Source organism: Anabrus simplex, chromosome 1 (genome assembly GCF_040414725.1).
Source record: "Anabrus simplex isolate iqAnaSimp1 chromosome 1, ASM4041472v1, whole genome shotgun sequence".
NCBI lineage: Eukaryota > Metazoa > Arthropoda > Insecta > Orthoptera > Tettigoniidae > Anabrus > Anabrus simplex.
This window is the reverse complement of record NC_090265.1, coordinates 1,118,638,881-1,118,661,519: the sequence shown is the minus strand read 5'-3', so window position 1 is coordinate 1,118,661,519 and position 22,639 is coordinate 1,118,638,881. Positions and strand designations below refer to the sequence as shown.

Here is a 22,639-nt window from a genome sequence, read left to right as displayed (position 1 = left end):
TTCAGAAGATGCCCCTCGACATTCACGTGTGGATCCACTACCTATTTCCTGAAGGGCTGTGTCAGACTGGATTGTATTTTATCTTTAAATATTACTAGTGCTGTATACAAAATTGGAATTATAAAAACAGACAAGAAATTTTGTGAGGCTCCTAATTTTGTCCCTATAATACATTTTATTTTACAAAAAAGATGGAATTCATACTTCACATTACAGTATGTACAAGGAAGACTGTAAATTATAGTGTTAAATAGTAACTGATACTTTGGAGGATTTATTCCAATCACTGAAAGTGATAACTTTCACTGTAGTGACCCAGTGCAGATGGCTATGTTCTCAGTGGAGCACAACACATACTACACTGAAGCCACAGTTATAACATTCATACTGTACCTAGCAGAGACAATGCTAAACTAAATTAAAATTAATCTAAATGACATGTAAAGTAAAAGGATTAAATGAGTTTAATCCAAAGTGTACATCATATATTAATATAACACACCAAAACCAAACCTATGGTGTAATAGCCTGTTAATGCCTTGGCCTTCTCAGAAGACTGCTGTCCATCCAGATGACCTACAGATACTGGAGTGTCCTTCTGAAGGACGGGGTGGTAGAATAACATGCATGGTATCCCCTGCCTATTGTAAATGCCAGCTAAAAAGGTCACCAGGGACTCTTGGGAAGCGTGAGTTGGTGACCATGGGGCCGTTAGCTGAGTCCTGGTATTGTTTCCACTTACTTGTGTCAGGCTCCTCACTTTCATCTATGCTATATGACCTCCATTGGTCAACTTTTGTTCTTTTCGACCCCAGGGGTATTAGGTTGTGAATCATAGGAAGTCTCATTTTCACACCCTTCGTGGCCCTTGTCTTCCTTTGGCCAGTTACCTCTCTTATCTTCATTTTTTGAAGTGTCGGACCCCTTGCACATTTTCCCTCTGATTAGTGTTAATAGACTATGGTTACCTAGTTGTACTTCCTCTTAAAACAATAACTGCCACCACTACCACTACCGGAGTGCCCCATGATAAGAGTGATGGCACCCTTGGCGTTCTTGGCCAGGTCTGCCGCCTCTCATATCGCACAGTTCCTCATTTGGTCTCAAAAGACTGAGTGAATTCTGTTCCAGCACTCAGTCCAGAATTATAATGCTTCAACTCTCCGAAAATCGAACTTGGCTCCTTCAAGTAAGATGCAGGCATGCTCCCCTACACTATGGGACTAGCGTGTTAAAAGAACAGTCAAAGTTTATCTCACACATAACAAGCCAGTGCAGATATGACATGGATTTAAGACTGGTTTGAGGGATTAAAATGGGATGTTCAGTTTGGGAACACAATTTAGGAAGAGAAATGGGTTAAAATCCTGCTCCTGGATAATTTGGTTTATTTAAAATGACTGTATTATAATTAAGGCCATTACCACCAGGTTTCCAGTCTTAGCCCTATCCTACCCCAGCAATGTCGAATAATGTATCTGTTTTACAGCAATGTTAAATAAACAGTAAACAAAAATATTCATGTTCTTATTTACTCATTTGATTTTCCCAAATTATATCTTACAGTTGAACCTTTAGTACCTCACTTTAACATTTTCACTGATGATCATGACTAATCTACAGCATCTGGCTTGTATTAGAAATCAATGAATAAATGATTCATGACTTAAATTAATTGTTATGTTTTAAGGAGAAAGCAGACTGAATAATTTTATTTAGTCTATAAATGAGAGTGAATACGTCTAAATATAATGCTCTTTTCTCCTTCCTCCACTTCTTTTACATCCTGGTGAGTTTGGAGGTGGGAAATATGTTGAACATGTAGACTTCAGCCTGTTTTATGACTGGATGACCTTGCTGATGCCAATCATATGTGGCAGGATGTATTCACTATTTCTTGTTTCTGCAATAGGGATGTCCTGATACTAACTGTACATCATATATTAATATAACACACCAAAACCAAACCTATGCTGTAATAGCCTGTTAATGCCTTGGCCTTCTCAGAATACTGCTGTCCATCCAGATGACCTACAGATACTGGAGTGTCCTTCTGAAGGACGGGGTGGTAGAATAACATGCATGGTATCCCCTGCCTATTGTAAATGCCAGCTAAAAAAGGGCCCCAGGGACTCTTGGGAAGCGTGAGTTGGTGACCATGATAGTGCCATGTGGTGTGTTGTGTGTATATGAAGAGATGGCTATTGGGACAAACACAAACACCAAATCCCTGAACCAGGGGAATTAATCAGATACAATCACTGATATGACCTGACCTCTGAACTGACAGCCAAGGAGCCAGACATTAATGCTTTTCTATGATACAATAAAAAATACTATTAGTCTTTAGTAATACAAAGCATGAATTCCATTCTTGACACTACTTTGGAACTTCTGATCCATTTCTTATTGATATTATACATTTTCCATAACTGTCACAACCCTAGAAAGAGAGAACGCATTATTATGATAGCTGAAAATAAGGTATGTAAAGAGGAACAGGACAGAAAGAAGAGAGGAACAAAACCACATACAGCTGATAACTGAAGCACTACTTTCAGAAAAATCTGCTCCAGTCACTAAACAACTTTCTACAATTAGCAATGCTTTAGCAGTGAATGGAATTATTACTTGATAACAAAGAAGTTAAGCTACATGAGACATGAAAAAACTACGGATGACACTGAGTTACATTAATGATGGTAAGACAGGTTCTAATAAGAAAGATAAAGCTATTTATGAATGAGGTAATATTAAGGTTTAGTAACAGTCATTTGACATTCTAATTCACTGCACATTTGTCCTTCTCTCCTCTTACTCCTTAAACTGTATTGTATTGTATTGCTCTGCATTATTGATATTATTTGAAGTTATGTATAATCTGACAGAGAAGGAAAAATGCCCTTGGTAGGTTCTGTTCTACCTTGAACACTGCTGGCTGACATTGTGGTCTTCTTTGTCTCAATGCTGTACTCATCCATGTTGGTGCTCTGTATTTCCTGTACTTCCTTTACTGAATCAGTTTCTGTGGGTTTTTTGGTTGATATAGGTTCTGGTGTCTTCACTGATTCTGACTTCTCAGGAGAATTAAGATTAGGATTTTTAGTTTGCTCTGGTTCAATCTTCTTAGGTGAAATGGATGTTCCTTTTTTAAGAGGTTCAGCTTCAGGTTTCCTTACTGGCTCTGTCTTTTGTGATTCCTTAGTCGGCTCAGATTCTTTCTCTGCAATTGGCTCAGGTTCACGTGCTTTTGTCTTTTTAATTGGCTCAGATTCTGTGTTCTTAGCTGGCTGTAGTTCTGGCTTTACCTTTTTAATTGGCTCAGTTTCAGATGTCTTAACAGGTTCTACTTTCTCGACAGGCTCTGGTACTACCTTCTTGGCAGGCTCGGGTTCTACCTTCTTAACTGTCTCAGGTTCTACTTTCTTGACAAGCTCAGGTTTTAATTTAGTAACAGGTTCAGGTTCTACCTTCTCAACAGCCTCAGGATCTACTTTAATGCGCTCAGGATCCACGTTCTTAATAGGCTCAGGTTCTACCTTCTTGACAGGTTCAGGTTCTACCTTCTTAACTGGCTCAGGTTCTACCTTCTTAACTGGCTCAGGTTCTACCTTCTTAACAGGCTCAGGTTCTACTTTCTTAACAGGGTCAAGTTCTACTTTCTTAACAGGCTCAGATTCTACTTTACTGACAGGTTCAGGTTTTCTTATCTTAGTAGTCTCAAGTTCTGCCTTCTTAACAGGTTCAGATTCTACCTTCTTGACAGGTTCAGGTTCTACCTTCTTGACAGGCTCAGGTTCTACTGTCTTAATAGGCTCAGATTCTACCTTCTTAATAGGCTCAGGTTCTACTTTCTTGACAGACTCAGGTTCTACCTTCTTGACAGGCTCAGGTTCAACTTTCTTGACAGGTTCAAATTCTGCCTCCTTAACAGACTCAGGTTCTACTTTCTTTGCTGCCTCAGGGTCTTTCTTCTTTGATTCAGTTTCTGTCTCCTTAACTGATTCAGATTTTACTTTCTTAAGTTGTGCCTCCCTAACTGGCTCAGGTACTTCCTTTTCAACCAGCTCAGGTTCAGGTGGTTTTGTAGTTTCTCCCTTCTCAGCTGGCTCAAGTTTTGTTTTTTTAACTGGTTCTGGTGCTTTTGGAGCTTCTGTCTTTTTAGTTGATTCAGTTTCAGATTTTTCTGCTAATTCTAACTTTCTAGCAGGATCAGCCTCTTCTCCTTTAACTGTCTGATCTCGTAAGTTGTTAGCTGGTTCAGGTTCTGGTGCCTTTACTTTTTCAACCTTCTGAGCTGATTCAGCTTCAGGCACATTTGCTGGTTCTGATTTTGTACTTCTTTCAGATTCTGAAAATTTTAGAAATTCTTCTCTTTCTAGTGATTCTGGTTCAGATTGTTTTACAGGTTCTGATTTTGTAAGTTGTAGAAGTTCTGCTTCATATGTTGATTCTAGAGTCTTAGATGATTGAGTTTCTGGTGCCTTCACTGCTTCAGTCTTAGTTGGGGCTGGTGTAGATGAATTTGGTTCAGTCTTCTTATCTTGATCAGGTACCTTTACTGGTTCAGTCTTCTTAACTGCTTCTGTTGCTGGTGCTGTAACTGTTTCAGATATGTCAAATTTTGTTTCACGCTTGCCGACTTCTGATGAACCTGGGAGTTCAAATTTGTTTGCTTCTGGTGCTTGCTGTGGTGCTTCAGGAGTTTCTTTTGGTGCTTTTTGTGTTTGTTTATTGTCTTCAAAGGATTCCTGCGCTATTCGTTTTGCTGATTCTGGTGGTGGTTGTTCAGCAGGCCGTTTCTCAGACTTGGATGCTGGTTTAAGTGATTCTGATTGTTGTTCTTCAAAATGTGCTTGAGATTGATCTTGTTTATCTTGAACCCCTGGTTTTTGTGCGTCTTGTTGAGATACTTCTGGTTTTGCTGGCTCTTGCGCTACTGCTGGAGAATGAACAGGTTTTTCTTCTTCTCCTTCTTCTTCTTCTTCTTTGGGAGATTCAGCGATGGGCTCCGGTGGGACAACTGAAATAACATTACAGTTTCAATTGAGTTATTCCAAATATATTTGATTTGTAATAGTGTTATTCAACAATAAAATAATATAACATAAGACAGTATTTGAAATCTCATTAGTAGCAAACTTATAATTGAGTTAGACTTAGTCTCAAAGTGGTATAAAAATTGTCATTAGGGTAAGTCAAATTTCCTACTCATATTTTCATCAAAGTGAATAACTCTTATTTATAGGTACATAGAGGCCACAATTCACAGAGAAAGATAGTATTATAATGTAATAATTCTGAACAAATAAATATCATACAGTAGTGTAGGGCTACATATGTTGGAATTTGGATATTCAGAGTGCTGTAATCAATTTCCGACAAAGGAGTTGTATTACAAAAATGTTGCAAACTTTGGGCTGGGAAGACTGAGAAGTGTTTTTGTTCTTCTACTATTTGCTTTACGTCACACCGACACAGATAGGTCTCATGGCGAAAATGGGAAAGGCCTAGGAGTGGGAAGGAAGCAGTTGTGGCCTTAATTAAGGTATAGCCCCAGCATTTGCCTGGTGTGAATGGAAAACCACAGAAAACCATCTTCAGGGCTGCTGACAGTGGAGTTTAAACCCACTATCTCCCAGATGCAAGCTCACAACTGCGCAATCCTAACTGCATGGCTAACTCGCCCGGTGGAGAGAGTTAGAAGTGAGGAGATGAACTGCTTGACTAAACAGTTAGTTCTGTATTGACTTTAAATAATAAAATAATTATTCCTTTAAATGAAATGTGATTTATTTTCCACCATTCAATACGTGGAAAGATATACATACAGGTTTCGGTCTATGTAACCTTCTTCAGCTAATGAATTTAATATGTTTATTTAAAAACTTGTTGAGTTGTTGTTATGGAAACATACATAAAGATTCTGAGAAAACTGTTTTTTATCATTAATGAAATTAAAATATTCCTTGAAGAAAGAAAGGAATAATAAAATGGATGATTCCAAAGAGATGTTCAATTTGATAATTTTATATTCTTTAGGAAGGGAAACATGCCTTTCGTGTGGCCTTTTTGAAGTTTAATAGAAAATGCAGGACTACTAAGCAAATGCGTTGCTGGATTATGGTAATTAAGTAGTGATGGGGAAGGAGTGAAACAGGGGGGATCTGTTCTATTAAATTATTTTTTTGAAAATTATTTCTTGTGTTTTAAATATGTTAAATAGTTCTTCAAAAAGGATACTGAAGTACTGAATGATGGAAAATATATCATATTTTATTTAAAGGAATAATTGAATCATGAACTGTTAAAAGGGTGTAAGTCCATTGAACCTAGTTCTGAGAAAATGAAGAAAAAGTGTTTGTATCCTGCGTTATTGCATCATGGAAGCAAAAACCTCTTGTAATAAGTTTGGCTGCTTATGACAACCTATATAATGCCAAAAATTGAATATAAAGTTCATTTTTTATACATTTAGTTATGTTTAAAGTACAGCGACTTAAGCCCTTTTAGCAATTCATTCAGTTTTGCTTATTGCATTTGCATTTAAAAAGTGCCATTCTTTGAAAATTAGCCTTTATTTGGGAAATTAAACAAAGTATTTATTGGTAATTGTAGTATATAATGCGTTTGCGTTAACAGAAACACAGCCAATCTCTGAAATAAAAAAAATATTTTTGAAAGTATGAAGTTTATCTAATCCAACAAGTGTTTACATTATCACATACTAATACTGAAATCAAGAAATATTTTCATTAGCCAATCCTCCTTAATATCAATAAAGAATGTTTTTTAGTGTTACCCTACCCTGTTTATTCTTTTAAAACTGACCATTAAAACTCTGTATAGTATACTCAATCTTCATCACCCTCATCCTCCATACCACTCGCAGTGTTCCATTTTAGAATATCTTTATAAAATTGTCTTCCACCTTATCCTGCAGAATATATGGTAGGAGCTGCTGAATATTCTTCAACTTTTTAGTGTGGATGGGAACAGAACCCTCACGGTAGGCCAAGTTATGTGGAAGTGTAATGTCTCCTACACCAGGATGAATTAGCTTACGTGTGTGTTTCACAAAACTCCCAATGAAGGGAGAAACAATAACACATCCAGGACTTACTACCTTTTAACACTCCACGAAAGAACTGTCTCGGATTTTATGCCTTTTAACACTAAAGATGGATATAACCCAGAGAAACAGATTCATAAATATAACTGAAAAATGCCAAGGTGTGGACTTACGCCCTTTTAGCAATTCACGATTCAAATGTTTTATTAAGTGGTATGTTTTGAGCTGTTAGTGGAGTGAAGGCATGGAATGGCATTAGTATATGAATAAGCTTGAGTGCAGCCTTTAAAGGTATGAAGATAAAATTGGAATTTAAAAAAAAAGGGGGGGGGGGGGGCAAATATTTATAGGAAGGGGAATTAGGAAATGGAATAATTTATCAAGGGAAATGTCCAAGTTCTTTGAAATCATTGAAGATTAGGTAAACAAATGATAGGAATTTGCCACATGAGTGATAGCCATAAGTGCAGATCAATGGTGATAGATAGATAGATAGATAGATAGATAGATAGATAGATAGATAGACACAACACAGACTCTACAAACACTTTTATCAGCAATCTACTCTATGTGCGATCTAGACAAAAATGGAACTGGAAATGTCAGAAACAAACTTTAACTAGAAATAACACTATACTATTACCATATTTCTTTGAATAATATACAGTTTCTTGAATGGGTGATAAAAATGACCTAGAACAGAGTATCAAAGTACAACAACACAAATTCCAAAACTTAAAACAATGAAATCTTTATGTTTTAATGTGAGCTGAATTAAAAAATGATTTCCTCTTTCCCATATCACGCAAGGTCTTGGTTCAGTAATGCAATCCCACTTTCAGTTTATGAGTGACATCTCTTTACCGATTTGTCAAAGTGAAGCCTAAAAGCCGTATTATTATCTGATAGTAATATTTACTCTTCAGTACCAATTGCTTATGCCATATATATGAAAGAAATGTATGAAAAATGGAGATCCTCCTAAAATGAGTATGGTAAGTTATAATGATCACAAATGGCAATTATGAGGAGACCTGAAAGTTATTAGTCTGTTAACTGGAATGAACCAGGATTTACAAAATATTGCTGCCTTTTGTGTGAGTGGGACTTTTGGGACAAAGTTAACCATTGGAGAGTGAAGAAGTGGCCTTTGAGACTAAGTTTAGTACCAGGCAAAAACAAATGTAAAGTTTAATTCACTTGTAGATTCTCAGAAAATGTTATTACCACCACACCATATAAAACTGGATTTAATGAAAACTTTTCTCAAAGCAATGGACAAAAATTGGAATGGTTTTCAGTATTTAAGAGACAAATTTCCCAGGTTGAGGGAAGGAAAATTAGAAGAGGGTATTTTCATTGGCTCTCAAATATCTGCAGAATCCAGGAGGATCTTTTATTTACGGAAAAACTTACTGAAACAGAAAATGTCGCATGGCATGCATTCAAAGACATATGTTCAAAATTCCTGGGAAATTATAGAGCAGATAACCACTGTGAAGTTGTGGAAACCTTGTTAAGGGCATATGAGATAAACAACAGTGTGGGTCTAAGCATGCCCCCAAGTTCAGTGTGTGAGTGAGAGCATTACAAAATGGAAGTCAACAAGCAGAAGCAACGATCGTATATTAAAATAGCAGTTCTCCGTGGCAGAAATGCATACCAATGCCATGCAGAGCTGCAGGAAGCATTAGGTGCGCATGCCATTCTCTATAGAACAGTGGCGAGGTGGCGGATATGTTCAAACAGGGTAGAGTATCAACTGCCGATTTGCCTTGCCCAGGCCGTCCAGTGTCCGTGGACAAAGATGTATGGATAATGGTGATCGATCAGTGTTTACATAAGGAAAGGCGCTGGATTCTAGCGGAATTGCAAGAACATACAGCAATACCAGCGGCAACAATACGGCGCATTTTACACACGGACCTACACGGAACTTTGTGCAAAGAGGGTGCCACATCACTTAACTGAGGTACAGAAGTGGACTCGTTACAAAACATGTCGCATCAATCTGGAGAGGTTTCAGCAAGAAGGACAAGCATTTTGGAGAGAGGTGTCACACATTAGCGTTACACATGCAGCGAATGGTGTTCAGCGCCTGCCCCACCGCTAGCAACGCCCAGTGGAAACCTTGGGTGATTATTTCAAAAGTCTGTAACCAGTGGAGACCTGTCCTTTACACGTAGTCTTGCGTATTTGCTGTCTATACCATAATAAAACAATGTTTACCAATGGCCTGTGTTCTGTCACTTTCCTACGAGAATCTCCTGAAGTCAGAATTTGTCTTCAGGCACTATGCATAAGTACATGCCCTACATTTCCAAATGCATATATTAGATTTTCCGTGTTGTCTCCTGTTCGCAAGAAAAAAAATAGTTGCCATGACTTATGACTCGACCCTCGTATATTGAACACTAGTGAGCATCAAAATCATAGAGACCAGCAGTCTCGATTATGCACTAATTGAAAATAGTTCATATCATGAAGAACGTATGGCAGGCTACTCATGCACTCATAAACATCTATTCAAGTCCTGACAATATATATATTTTTTTTTTTACTAGCTTATTATGCTCGTCAATTTCCTTTCTGTGAGCTGTACTCAAACAAAACTCAATTCTGGATCTTCCGAACTGAATCATATCAGCAACAGCGTTGACGTGTGCTTGGGGCAGCTCATGGTGTCTCTTTAAAACTCTGAAACTATCTAAATTGTGCACACCGTCTTTATTCCAAGCATTATTTTCTGAGGAAAATAGAATACATGGTAAACAGTACAGTTTATTCATTTTTGCAGCACAACCACCTAACCAGTCCAGATTTATGTACCACGAGGTTGTCTACAGGCTGAAGATGCCCAAATAATGGGTGAAACATGTACCTGATAAGTCTACATAAATTCATGTAGATTCAAACCACATTAAACGTGGAAAGTATTGAATAGGTGGTTTTATTAAATTATCCTTGAGATTTTATGCCTAGCGTACCACTTAGTCGAGCAGCTCATTTCCTTTCTCCCAAGTCTTCCCAGCCCAAACTTTGCAACACTTTTGTAACGCTACTCTTTTGTCGGAAATCACCCAGAACAAATCGAGCTGCTTTTCTTTGGATTTTTTCCAGTTCTTGAATCAAGTAATCCTGGTGAGGGTCCCATACACTGGAACCATACTCTATTTGGGGTCTTACCAGTGACTTATATGCCCTCTCCTTTACATCCTTGATGATGATGATGCTTGTTGTTTAAAGGGGCCTAACATCGAAGGTCATCGGCCCCTTTACATCCTTACTACAACCCCTAAATACCCTCATAACCATGTGCAGAGATCTGTTACCTTTATTTACAATCATATTTATGTGATTACACCAATGAAGATCTTTCCTTATATTAACACCTAGGTACTTGTAATGATCCCCAAGAGGAACTTTCACCCCATCAATGCAATAATTGAAACTGAGAGGATTTAAGTGACTGGACTTGATGATGTTGTTAATGATGTTTTGATAATTCAGTGAGATTATATTTGGCATTTAGAAAACTGTTGTTCGTAATAATATATTCTCTTACCTTTGTGATGAACTTTTCTATAGGCCTACACACAATTACTGTTTTATTACCTTTGTCCTTTGTCAGTTTTTATAAGTTAGGTTTTGTTGTTCTGCTTTCTGATAAGTAACATTTCCAGATGTGATTTAAAAGAGTGACTGAAAGTGCTCTAATGGGGTACAGTAATTCATCCACTGTTAAAAACAGTAGTGAAGTTGGATAATTCATTGTAATTGTTATCAACACTGCATGATGTATGTCAACACTATATAATAAAATACTTACTGTATTCAGAGGCGTACTGTTTTATCTCTCTCAGCCACACCTCCTTGACAGAGTCAGAATGGGCACGGAAGATTAGAGGGTAACTGCCGTGGCCTGGGCTCTTGTGGTAGAGCTCAAATACACAGTCGTCGTCTGGATGGTCTTTTACTTCTACTTCTGGTAACTGAAACAGAATGGAACAAGTCATATTTATACAATTTTAAACATAATAATGAAGACAAGCAATTATATCATAGATCCTTCTTTGCATGTAACCAAGTGAGTTGGCTATGTGGTTTGAGACCTGTAGCTGTTAGCTTCCAGTTTGGAGATAGTGGGTTCAAACTTCACTATCAGTAGCCCTGAAGATAGTTTTCCATGATTTCCCATTTTCACACCAGACAAATGCTGGAGTTATACTTTAATTAAGGCATGTTTATCTATTACAAAGTTTGGAATCTATTATGGAACAATGATGCATCACTGAGGGCTAGAGAAATACTGTAGTGTATTATGACCAATGCAGCTGAGACCTGACTAGGAACAAAGATGGATAAAAAATTATTACAGGCAGTAGAAATGATATTTCTGAAAAGAATCTTGGAGAAGACAAGGTAAAACCAACAGATAGAAATAAAGGTGGAACAGTTCAGTGATAATATGATGAGAAATAATTATAAGTGGTTTGAACTTAGCACTATGTGCACTATTTAAAATGGTGCCCCTTTCCTGTGCTGGCATGATTTAGACTGTGTCCGGCTCCATAGCTGAAATGCTGGTCTTTGGTCCAAGAGGTCCTGGGTTTGATTCCCACCCAGGCCAGAGATTTTAACCTTCACTGGTTCATTCCTCTGGCCTGGGGGCTGGGTGTTTGTGCTGTCCTCCAGCACTAGAATATTCACCTTAGGTAGATCTCTATCCTCACTAATGTGCAGGTCATGTATAGGGCTCAACCGAAAGACCTTCCCCAGGCCTCTAAGGAGGCATTATTATTCCCCATGGTACTACAGCCCCTGAAGGGCCTTGGTCTACCAAGCGACTGCTGCTCAGCCCGAAGGCCTGCAGATTACGAGGTGTTGTGTGGTCAGCACAACGAATCCTCTCAGCCATTATTCTTGGCTTTCTAGACAGGGGCCACTATCTCACTGTCAGATAGCTCCTCAATTCTAATCATGTAGGTTGAGTGGACCTCGAACCAGCCCTCAGGTCTAGGTAAAAATTCCTGACCAGGCCGGGAATCGAACCCGGGGCCTCCAGGTAAGAGGCAGGCATGCTACCCCTACATCATGGGAAGGAGGCATTATTATTATTATTATTATTATTATTATTATTATTATTATTATTATTATTATTATTATTATTATTATTATTATTATTATTATTTAGAATGTCAAGAAAATAATACTCACAGTTCTGTCAGTTTCTGTTAAATAATTATAAAATTTTATAAGAACCACACTTTTAGGACACATTCCTCATATGTACAGTACAGAAGAAGAAAATATGTTATATGGATATGGGTCTGGAAATGCTTTATTCTATATTAGAACTCCTTTTCTAAAACTATACATAGTGCAATAATTTTGCAAAACACACAGAAACAGAATGCATCAGCATACTACATGAAATTCTTTCTTACATGAAATGTTCAAAATGCCCTATCAAGTAAACACACAGAAACAGAATGCATCAGTATACTACATGAAATTCTTTCTTACATGAAATGTTCAAAATGCCCTCTGTTAGCATTCATACATGCATCAAGCTGCTGTTGTATTGAATCCGAGATGTACTGTTGACCCTGTATACATATTCTAGGATATATACAGTATATATATATATATATATATGAATCTTTTTTTTTGAAACGACACATGTCAAGATTTTGTCAAAATTGAGTTAAGGCATGTAATACAGTCTTTAAGTATAGATCTATCGTTTTCTGCAGAAACTACACACGTCACTGCATTGCTTTATCCGGTAGCTCTGCCTGGTAATAATAGTTTGTTGGAGAAACAGCACTTGTCACTGACATGTGCACTTTATCCGTAAAATGAACTGACTTGCTGTATCCAATCGGCAGTTCCACGCATCCAGCTGGCAGACATTGCACCTATTATTGAAATGAGCGGGAACGTGCAATATACAGACATGGAGTGCAGTGCAGATGCGGAAATCGTTGAAATGAATGTGAAAAGAAAGAGGAAGATACATAAACGAGAAGTAATTAAAAAGGCTAGGATTTCTGGAGAAGAATATGTTAATTATCGAGGCAACATTGTACCTGAAAGAAAACCAGGAGGGGATTGCAGGTAAGATTTTTAAGGTTATATTCTTTGTACAACATAAATAACGTGTTAAATGCCTTTATAGTCATCTAATACATTATATTACTGTTCTCAAATAGGTGCCGTGGGATGTGTTTCCAGCGTACAACTCCTGAAGACAGGGAACAGCTCCATACCCAGTTCCGGCAGTTCCAAACAAAGGATGAACAAGACGCATTTCTGCTGGGGCTTGTTGCAAGAATGGACATTAAAAGTAAACGACCAAGACATGGGGACAGGGAGAAACCGAAAGGACACACGTTTGTATATAGTGTAACTACTTCCCATGGTAGAATTCAGGTATGCAAAAAGGCACTTATGCATATTTTAGCTGTCACCGCTGGACGACTACGTAGGATTTGTAGCCATGTTGCTCTCTCAACTCCAGCCATTGATCGAAGAGGAAAGTCTACTCCAGCCAATGCTAAGCTAGGTGATGTTATACAAGCAATAATTGACCATATCAAGAGTTTTCCTACAAAAATAGCGCATTATACAAGCAAAGAAGTGAAATATCTTAATTCTAAACTGAACTTAGTATTGATGCACAAACTTTTTGAAGAAAAACATCCTAGCATGAAAGTATCTTATAGCTTATACAGAAATGTTTTTAAGGAAAGATTCACCCTGTCCTTTGGCCGTCCGCAAGTGGATACATGTTCCCGTTGTGAAGAACTCTCAGTAAAAATTAACAACCCATCTTTAAATGACAAAGCAAAGAAAGTTGCAGTAGCAGAATTACTTATACACAAAAGGAGGGCAAACAAATTTTACTCCAAAATGAAATTCATCAAAGAGAAATGCTTGGAAGACCATTCAATTGCTACTATTACATTCGATTTTATGCAAAATTTGCCCCTGCCAGATATCCCTGTGCAGGATATATTTTACTTCCGTCAGTTAACAGTGAATATATTTAGCGTCACATCACTGGGTCCTAATAAGACGAAGTTTTATACATATCATGAAGGGCAAGGACATAAAGGTCCGAATGAGGTTGTCTCTTTTCTTTTGGACTTCATTAACAATGAAATGCCTAATTCGGTACAACACCTCCATGTGTTTTCAGACTCTTGCCCTGGACAAAATCGTAACCACATGGTCATAAGATTTTTCTTAGCTTTGGTGACTATGGGCAGATTTCAGACAATTAATCAGTATTTTCCTCAAAGAGGACACTCTTATTTACCCAATGACAGGCATTTTGCTGCAGTAAAAAGAGTGGTAAGGAAAAATGACAGAATTTACGTTCCCAAAGATTATACAGAGATGATTGTACTGTCCACAAGTCAAAGAAAGTTTACAGTTAAAATGGTTGAATCCAAAGATATTATTGACTTCAAATATTGGTGGCCTTTATTCTTTAAAAAAAATTGCCTATTTGTGGAATCAATGAATCGCAGACTTCCACGAGACTAAAAACAATCGTTCCAGATATCATTCTTCAGTCACTTCACATACTCAAGTGAAATGCCGAATACTGTTCAAGCTCGAGATTTCATTGACGGTCTAGTGGTACATACGTTCAATCTAGGTATCAGGAATTCAATGAGTGTCATAACGTTCCCTACAAAGCTAGCATATCCAGGAGAAAGACTGCCTATTCAGGAGAAGAAAATACAGGATATAAGGAAAACAATGCAGTTTATTCCAGAAGAGCATCTTGATTTCTACAATGAGATTATTAATTGGCCAGTTACCAAAGATAATGTGTTCGGTGATGATGATGACTAGAATGAATACTGACCAAACAGTTTTGTAAAACAGCGAAAATAAAGATATTTTTTAACAAATTAATTTTTGTCATCCAATTTTTTTGTAAAACAGCACATGTCAAGGGGATATAATTTCCGATAAACCTGAACTACTGCAATATTAATTCCTTTATTTTTCAATAAAAACATAGATTTCAATGTCCTCTACCTATAAAGCATAGTATTTTTACAACGTGTATATTGTTTACCCTTCCTGTACGTTTTAGATGGATATCTCCAAACTAAGATTTATTGACATGTGCTGTTTCAGAAAAAAACGATTCATATATATGCACAGTTTAAAAAAATTAGGGGAACATGTTTTGTAACATCTGATATGTGAACGTTAATTTGGTAGACGGGGTTCCAATGATCGTACAGCATATTTTGAGACCTTAGCTACTCGGGGTATGTCAAATTGAAGTTATACTCCATCTGTAGGCGTAGCTGTGCATTAAACTGTCAGGTGATCCCTCAAAACAAAGTGAATAGCGGTACGTCCATGTGTCATTGTGAGGTACACAGACTACTACTGTGGTCCTTTGAGCACATTGTACGTAAACCAGCACATCCCATGAGACATCCTAACGAGGTTCAAGTCGCAAGGTTCGTCACTTTGATCCAGGAAGGATGGACTTTCGTGCTGTGGATCTCAATGCCTCTCCGTCAGTTATCCAATGCTTATAGAATCGCTACAATGAGACAGGCCAGTTCACAAGGAGGGTTGGACAAGGTCATGGACGCATGACAACCCCACAGGACGACCGATATCTGACCATCTGTGCATTGCAGTGTCGTTCAGCAACTGCCAGAGAACTGCAGAAAGACCTCAGGATGGTCTCTGGAGTCATGGTGTCTGACCAGACAGTAAGGAACAGGTTAAGAGAAGTGTCCTTACGACCCAGGCATCCTGTTCGAGTGCCCTGTTTAACGCAGCAACATCGCGCAAATCGCCTTCTGTTTTCCCGTACCCACATCAACTGGCAACTTCGCCAATGGAGATCTGTGTTGTTCACAGACAAGTCCAAATTTCTCCTGACACAGCGTGATAGATGTCGACATGTATGGAGACGCCGTGGTGGGCATTACATGCCAGATGTTGTCCAGGAAGGCATCCAATTTGGGCAAGGTTCTGTGATGATGTGGGGTGGCATCAGTATTGATGGCCGTACGGATTTTGTCGTCGTCCGTGGTAATCTTACCGCTGCGGGGTACATTGAGCAGATGCTGCTACAGCATGTGTTGGTTGCTGCATACAGTGTTGGCCCTGAATTCATACTTGTGCACGACAATGCCAGAGCTCATGTAGCGCGTATCACCAGAGCTGTCTTGCGGGAACTGGACATTTAAGAGATGGTATGGCCAGCAGTGGGTCCCAACCTTAATCACATCAAGCATGTGTGGGATAAGCTTGACAGAAGTGTTTGTGGGCGTCCTGTTCCACCACAGACTCTCCAAGACCTTGAACAGGCTCTCATTGAAGAACGGGACCTGATACTGCAACGTGACCTCCATTGACTTACATGGAGCATGCCATGTAGATGCCAAGCTGTGATAAATGCTTGTGGAGGACATACAATGACTGTTATCACTTTGTTTTTGCTCCTGTTTGGACATTTCCGTTTGTGTTCTGAAAATGAATGCGAATCTATCGATGTTCTTGTGTATACTCCAACTGTAAAGAAAAAAGGTTTAGTTTGTAATATACCTGATTGTGAGGTACTGTTTTGTAGAGCATGGCATACATTCAAAAAAGTTCCTCTAATTTCTTTATACTATATATATACACAAAAGGGCTAACCCATTCAATCTTTCCCCCGCAGTCATATTCTGCCAAATACTTCAGGAATGTAAAAGACTGTTCTTGAATGGCGGTGGTTACTGGTAAGACAGCAAACAATTTCAGTACTCTATGTATTGTTAGGAAAATAACACTGTTGCAGAATGTTAAGTGTAGAAATGAAGTCCATTGGAAAGTCCAAGGGACAAACTGAAAATGTGATTAAGAATAACCAATGATACTACGTACTATGGTACAGAAGACAAAAAGGGACAGGGTAAGGAATGAAAGAATAAGGGAGGAAGCTGGTGTGTACCCATCCCTGAATGAAAAAGTGACAAGGGCCCGTTTGAAATGGTTTGGCCATGTCAAATGATTGGACGATGGAAGGACAGCAAAACAATGGCTACACACAGTCGTGGCCGGGAAACGACCGGTAGGAAGACCTAGGAAGAGAAGGCTGGACCAAGTGAAAGAGGACATAGGAACAAGAGGAGTCAGCTGGGATGTCGTCTTGAGAGAAGAGTGGTACATGGACAGACAGAAGTGGAGAGTGCTCGTAAACCACACCCGGGCAACCGGAGTGGAAAACTGATGATGATGATGATGATGATGATGATGATGACTATAAAATCAGAATGAATCACAGCTGAAGATGAAAATGCCCTGCTTGATGTTTCAGAATCTACAAAGTTTTGAATTTCTAGAAGTGAGTGAACAATGATATGCAGCTCTGAAAGAAGGGCAATAGCATCCAAGTGTTCAGCCCAGCGTTTCTCGCAGAATTTGAGTGATCTTTTTCGTTTAGCGCTTTCCGTACTTTGCACAATGTGTTTCTTTAAAATAGTCTCTCCTTTTGGCGATGCTCTAAAATATGTAATGTAATTATCGAGCTCGATAGCTGCAGTCCCTTAAGTGCGGCCAGTATCCAGTATTCAGGAGATAGTGGGTTCGAATCCCACTGTTGGCAGCCCTGAAGATGGTTTTTGTGTGGTTTCCCATTTTCACACCAAGTAAATGCTGGGGCTGTACCTTAATTAAGGCCACGGACGCTTCCATCCCACTCCTAGCCCTTTCCTGTCCCATCGTTGCCATAAGACCTATCTGTGTCGGTGCGACGTAAAGCAACTTGCAAAAAAACCTGTTCACAGTGGCCAAGCAATTCCTTATACCAGGCATGCTGCACGCATGAGAAAGTGCTAAATTAAATATTAATGGTTTGCACAGTGCATATGCAGTGCCTGAGGGTAATTAAACTGTCCACTCATATTGCTGGCTCCATTAAAATCCATATCTCTTAAATTGTAAATTTAGACCACGACTATGCACATTTTCAATAAGAACATCAGCCAGCAAAAAACCACAATAATAATATATGGGAACAAATTTAAGGAAATCTTCCTGAATGATGAAGGATTGTTTCTAAATGTGTACATAACAAATACAGTGAGAGAATTCTTCAATACCTGAAACATCTGTAGCTTCACCTGATAGAACACTAAAATATGTTAATTTTATTGACAATATTGTTGGTAATAATTTGTCTGCATACTTCGATAATTTAATTTTATATCCTTGGAATGGCATAAGTTGGATTAGCACCACTATCTGAAAGATGTTCATTCAGCTCACGCAAAAATACTCTAAAACTGGAATCAATCAATCAATCAATCAATCAATCAATCAATCAATCAATCAATCAATCAATCAATCAATCAATCAATCAATCAATCAATCAATCCTGAAAAGCATTTAGGGCAGTCGCCCAGGTGGCATATTCCCTATTTGTTGTTTTCGTAGCTTTTCTTAAATGATGGCAAATTGGAAATTTATTGAACATCTCCCTTGGTAAAGTATTCCAGTCCCTAACTACCCTTCCTTTAAACAAATATTTGCCCCAATTTCTCCTCTTAAATTCCAGCCGCTTCATATTGTGATCTTTCCTCCTCTTAAAGACACCACTCAAACTTATTCGTCTACTGATGTCCTTCCAGGTATCTCTCCACTGACAGCTTGGAACATACCACTTAAGACTAATTTAAATGGTCCGTTATTGGACATTATAAATTTTCCAGCTAACTCATTCCTGGTTGCCAGCGTTTCACCCTCGTGTGCTAGGTTGGGCTCATCACTTGGTACCTAGCACACCTACCAAGACGCTGGCTACTGCATACCGTGGAGGCCACTGCATAGGCTACTTGGAGCCACCGGCAGTGCCAATGCACTATGCACTATGTCCAATAACGGACCATTTAAATTGGTATTATAAATTTACTCATTCGGGACAAATATTTCAGATTCCCTATGGGAATCAACATCTATATCATCTGATAGCCAAGCAGGCATCAATTTTTGGTAAGGAGACAAGGTCTCTCAGTACTCATGGGAATTTTGGAATTTAATTTATAATCAAAGAAGATATTACATTTCTATTTAGAAACCCCGATTAACTTACATTTTTCGTGATCAAACTTTGAACCATTACTTGAAAAATAAACTTTAAGCTGAAGTCTTTTTGCAATCTAAGGCAATCACTATGTGAATTTTGCCATTGAGGCTTTCATGGCCCGTACTTATATATATGATACTGTATAGGCTTTTGGGCTTATGTCGTGTCAAGAAAATAAGGTGAAATTCTTTACGTTACGCAGAGAATTATGCTCTGTGTCATCAGAAGAAAATCTTGAGTGCCACGAGAAAGGCTTCTTAAACAATGGCTTTTTGAAATGTACACGTTATAATAGGAGTGGAAATAGTACATTCATTTGTCACCAGATGGCTCCCCGGATATAGCACAAGCTACAGCTGTGGAAATACATAGAAATCCTAATTATTTCAACAGGGACACTGGCTATCAATTAAGTAATACCTGGTTTCCAGCCATTAAGGGTTTACGTAGGTAGTTCCCTTCCCTGTCCCTTCAGTATTGTTATTTCATCTCTATGTTTTCCAAATTCATACATTCCTCGTCGCCAGATGTTTCATTCCAGTCTTGTGTCAATGTAATACACCTGCCAATGTCATATGTTACGTATACGTGTTATGTGACCCTCTTAGACTGAATCTGATGGTTCGATCAGCTTCCGCTTTGAACACTAGCACTGTGCCACATCCGGGGAGCCATCTGGTGATGAATGAATGTACCATTTCCACTTCTATTATAACATCTAAATTTCAAAAAGTCGTTGTTTAAGAAGCCTTTCTCGTGGACAGTCGAGATTTTCTTCTGATGACGCAGAGCACAGTTTTCTGCAAAACTTAAAGAATTTCACCTTGTTTTCTTGACATGGCATAAGCCCAAAAGCCTATACAGTGTCATGTCTACTATGTGAATTGATTCCTGTAAAGAATTTTACATCGTCCCCAAACATTAATACAATTAATATATAGCAAAAACATCAATGGAGAAAGATGGGCACCTTGTGGAACACTGCTAGTGGCATTATAAGGGCTAGAAAGGTGATTGTACGACCTTAGAAATATGATCAAACCCATGACAGATGAGGTTCATGAATACCGTATGTAGAAAGTTTCTTTAGTAAAAGGCTATATTGAACTGTATCAAAAGCTTTGAAAATGTCTGTATATATGCAATCAACCTATCCATGATTTTCCACAGAATCAACAGCGAATTTATAATATAGCATGAGATTAGTACAGGTTTAGCATCCAGAAACAAATCCATGTTGATCTTCTACCATGATTTGTTTGGAAAGAGGTGTTATTTTATCAGTTATTATATCTTCACACAGTTTAGGTATTTCATACATATTTGTAACAGGCCTTTATTGTCTTATATCTATTTTATCTCCATTTTTAAACACTGCAATAACAAAACAACATTTCTACTTTTCAGGGAGAATGCTTTGGTCAAGGGACAATCTGAATAAATGTATGAGTGCTTCAGTTAGAATGTAACAGCACTCCTTGAGAAGACATGTAGATATCAGATCAGGACAATATAAACTATTACTTTGAGAGAGCTTGATTTAGAATATATGTCATATCTATTGATGCTTATGTTCCTCAGATCAACTGAATGAGAATGATCAAACAAAGTGTTATTTCTTAAACTGAAAGAAAATACAGATGAGAAATGTAATTCAAAAACATTTGCTATGTGTTCACCAGTTTCACCTCTCATTTCATTTAGGTGCATTGAGGAAGCAATGGAATCCTAAGACTGTTTTGATGATGAACTTAACATGCGAGGAAGTGGAAGTAACATTAAGAAAGATGAAAGGAGGGAAGGCACCAGATATGGATGAGGTGAGTGTGGAAATGGCAAGAACAGCTAGAGAGGTGGGGAAAGAATGGAAAAAGGGAATAAATGAGCCTATATTCAAGAGAGATAGTAGAAGGAAGTGTACAAACTATTAAAGAGTCACTCTAATGTGTACTGTGGAAATATTTTTATAAAGGTGCTGGACAGTTGCATTCAGACAAAAGAAGGAGGAGGGCTGAGAGAAGAGCAGGATAGTTTTAGACTAGGAAGGTCAACATTAGATCTCACCTCTGCATAAGACAGCTACAAGAACGGTATTATGAATATGGCAAAGATCTTCTGATAGCCTTCTTAGATGTTGAAAGTGGATACGATAGTGTATGCAGAAGCACGATATGGAAGGATCTGGAAAACAAAGTGTTGGGAAACAGACTAGAATAAATGGAGAGTAAAGGAGGTGTATCAATGGAGTTTGAGAGTTGTGTAAAGTAGGAGAGAGAATAGATTGGCTAGAACAGATGAATGGTTTGGAACAAGAAAGTGCTCTCTCACCATTACTTTTCATTGTAATAACGGATGATATAATTATGAGAGTGGCAGAGGTGGCGCAACCCATTGTCATGCAACATTATGCAAATTATAAAAATAAATATTTCATATTGAGGAGAAATGTATATTACTTACCCTTATAATATCCTTAAGATTGAAAATGGACCGATCTTCAGAGATCCTTTTTATTTTACACAGAAGAACACGAGCTTTGAATAAGAAGAGATATCGTTCTTTATGCTTGTTGTCTTTATCGGTGACAGTGAACCACTCCTGCAATATGAGTGACATAACATTATCAGCTGAATAAATGAATGAAAATTAATAAAATACATATTTTATTCAGAAACAGGCATTATTAGAAGTTAGCAGGAAATGAGTTGTTCAATACCCTTGCATAAGAACATATGCATAGTAATTTATTGTATTCATTTAGTGTATAAATACATTGTATAATATGAAATTGACCAAATCTGAACAAATATATATATACTCTTATAACTTTGTCAGAACTGATATGAAAATGTTAAGGCCAAGTTCTGGTGTTTCTAAATCAAAAAGCCAATGATTCTTGCATTGCATTTAAGGCCATCTCGGTGAACCTATTCACTAAGATGTTATTGTTACAGATTATCCCACTTTACAGCTGCCTTTATGACCTCAAGTTATCCAGTTTGCAGATGTGTTTTTGGCTGATAAGGAAATATATTTCAAAGGCAGGATAATCTACTGCTCTCAGTGTTGTTCAAGTTAGCATGTAAAATAATTCCTGCCAGTGACTATGTGGCAAAAGTATCATTTTAAGCAAAGTTCTGAACAACTAAATTGAACGCTACATGTAAGGGAACTGAGCGAGTGGCTGCATGGTTCGGGTCATGCAGCTGTCAGCTTGCATTCAGGAAATAGTAGGTTTGAACTCCACTGTTGGCAGTCCTGAAGATGGTTTTCTGTGGTTTCCCATTTTCACACCAGACAAATGCTGGGACTGTACTTTAATCAAGGCCGCAGTCACTTCCTTCCCAGTCGTAGTCCTTTCCTATCCCATCATTGCCATAAAACCTATCTGTGTCGGCATGACACCAAACAAAAGTGTAATTAAAAAAAATAAACATGTAAGGGAATAT

General features: G+C 38.1%; 1 protein-coding gene across 10 annotated transcripts in view; it reads right to left on the bottom strand.

The window, feature by feature from the left end:
- Obsc (Obscurin) overlaps positions 1-22,639 on the bottom strand; it is a 980,481-nt gene that overhangs the window by 377,381 nt on the left and 580,461 nt on the right. For all 10 annotated transcript variants that reach the window (XM_068225413.1, XM_068225414.1, XM_067137343.2 and 7 more), the window contains 3 exons: positions 21,651-21,788; positions 10,902-11,064; positions 2,924-5,023 (listed from right to left, as the gene is read on the bottom strand). In XM_068225413.1, coding sequence (XP_068081514.1) covers positions 2,924-5,023; positions 10,902-11,064; positions 21,651-21,788 — 2,401 coding nt within the window. The remainder of the gene's footprint in view (positions 1-2,923; positions 5,024-10,901; positions 11,065-21,650; positions 21,789-22,639) is intronic.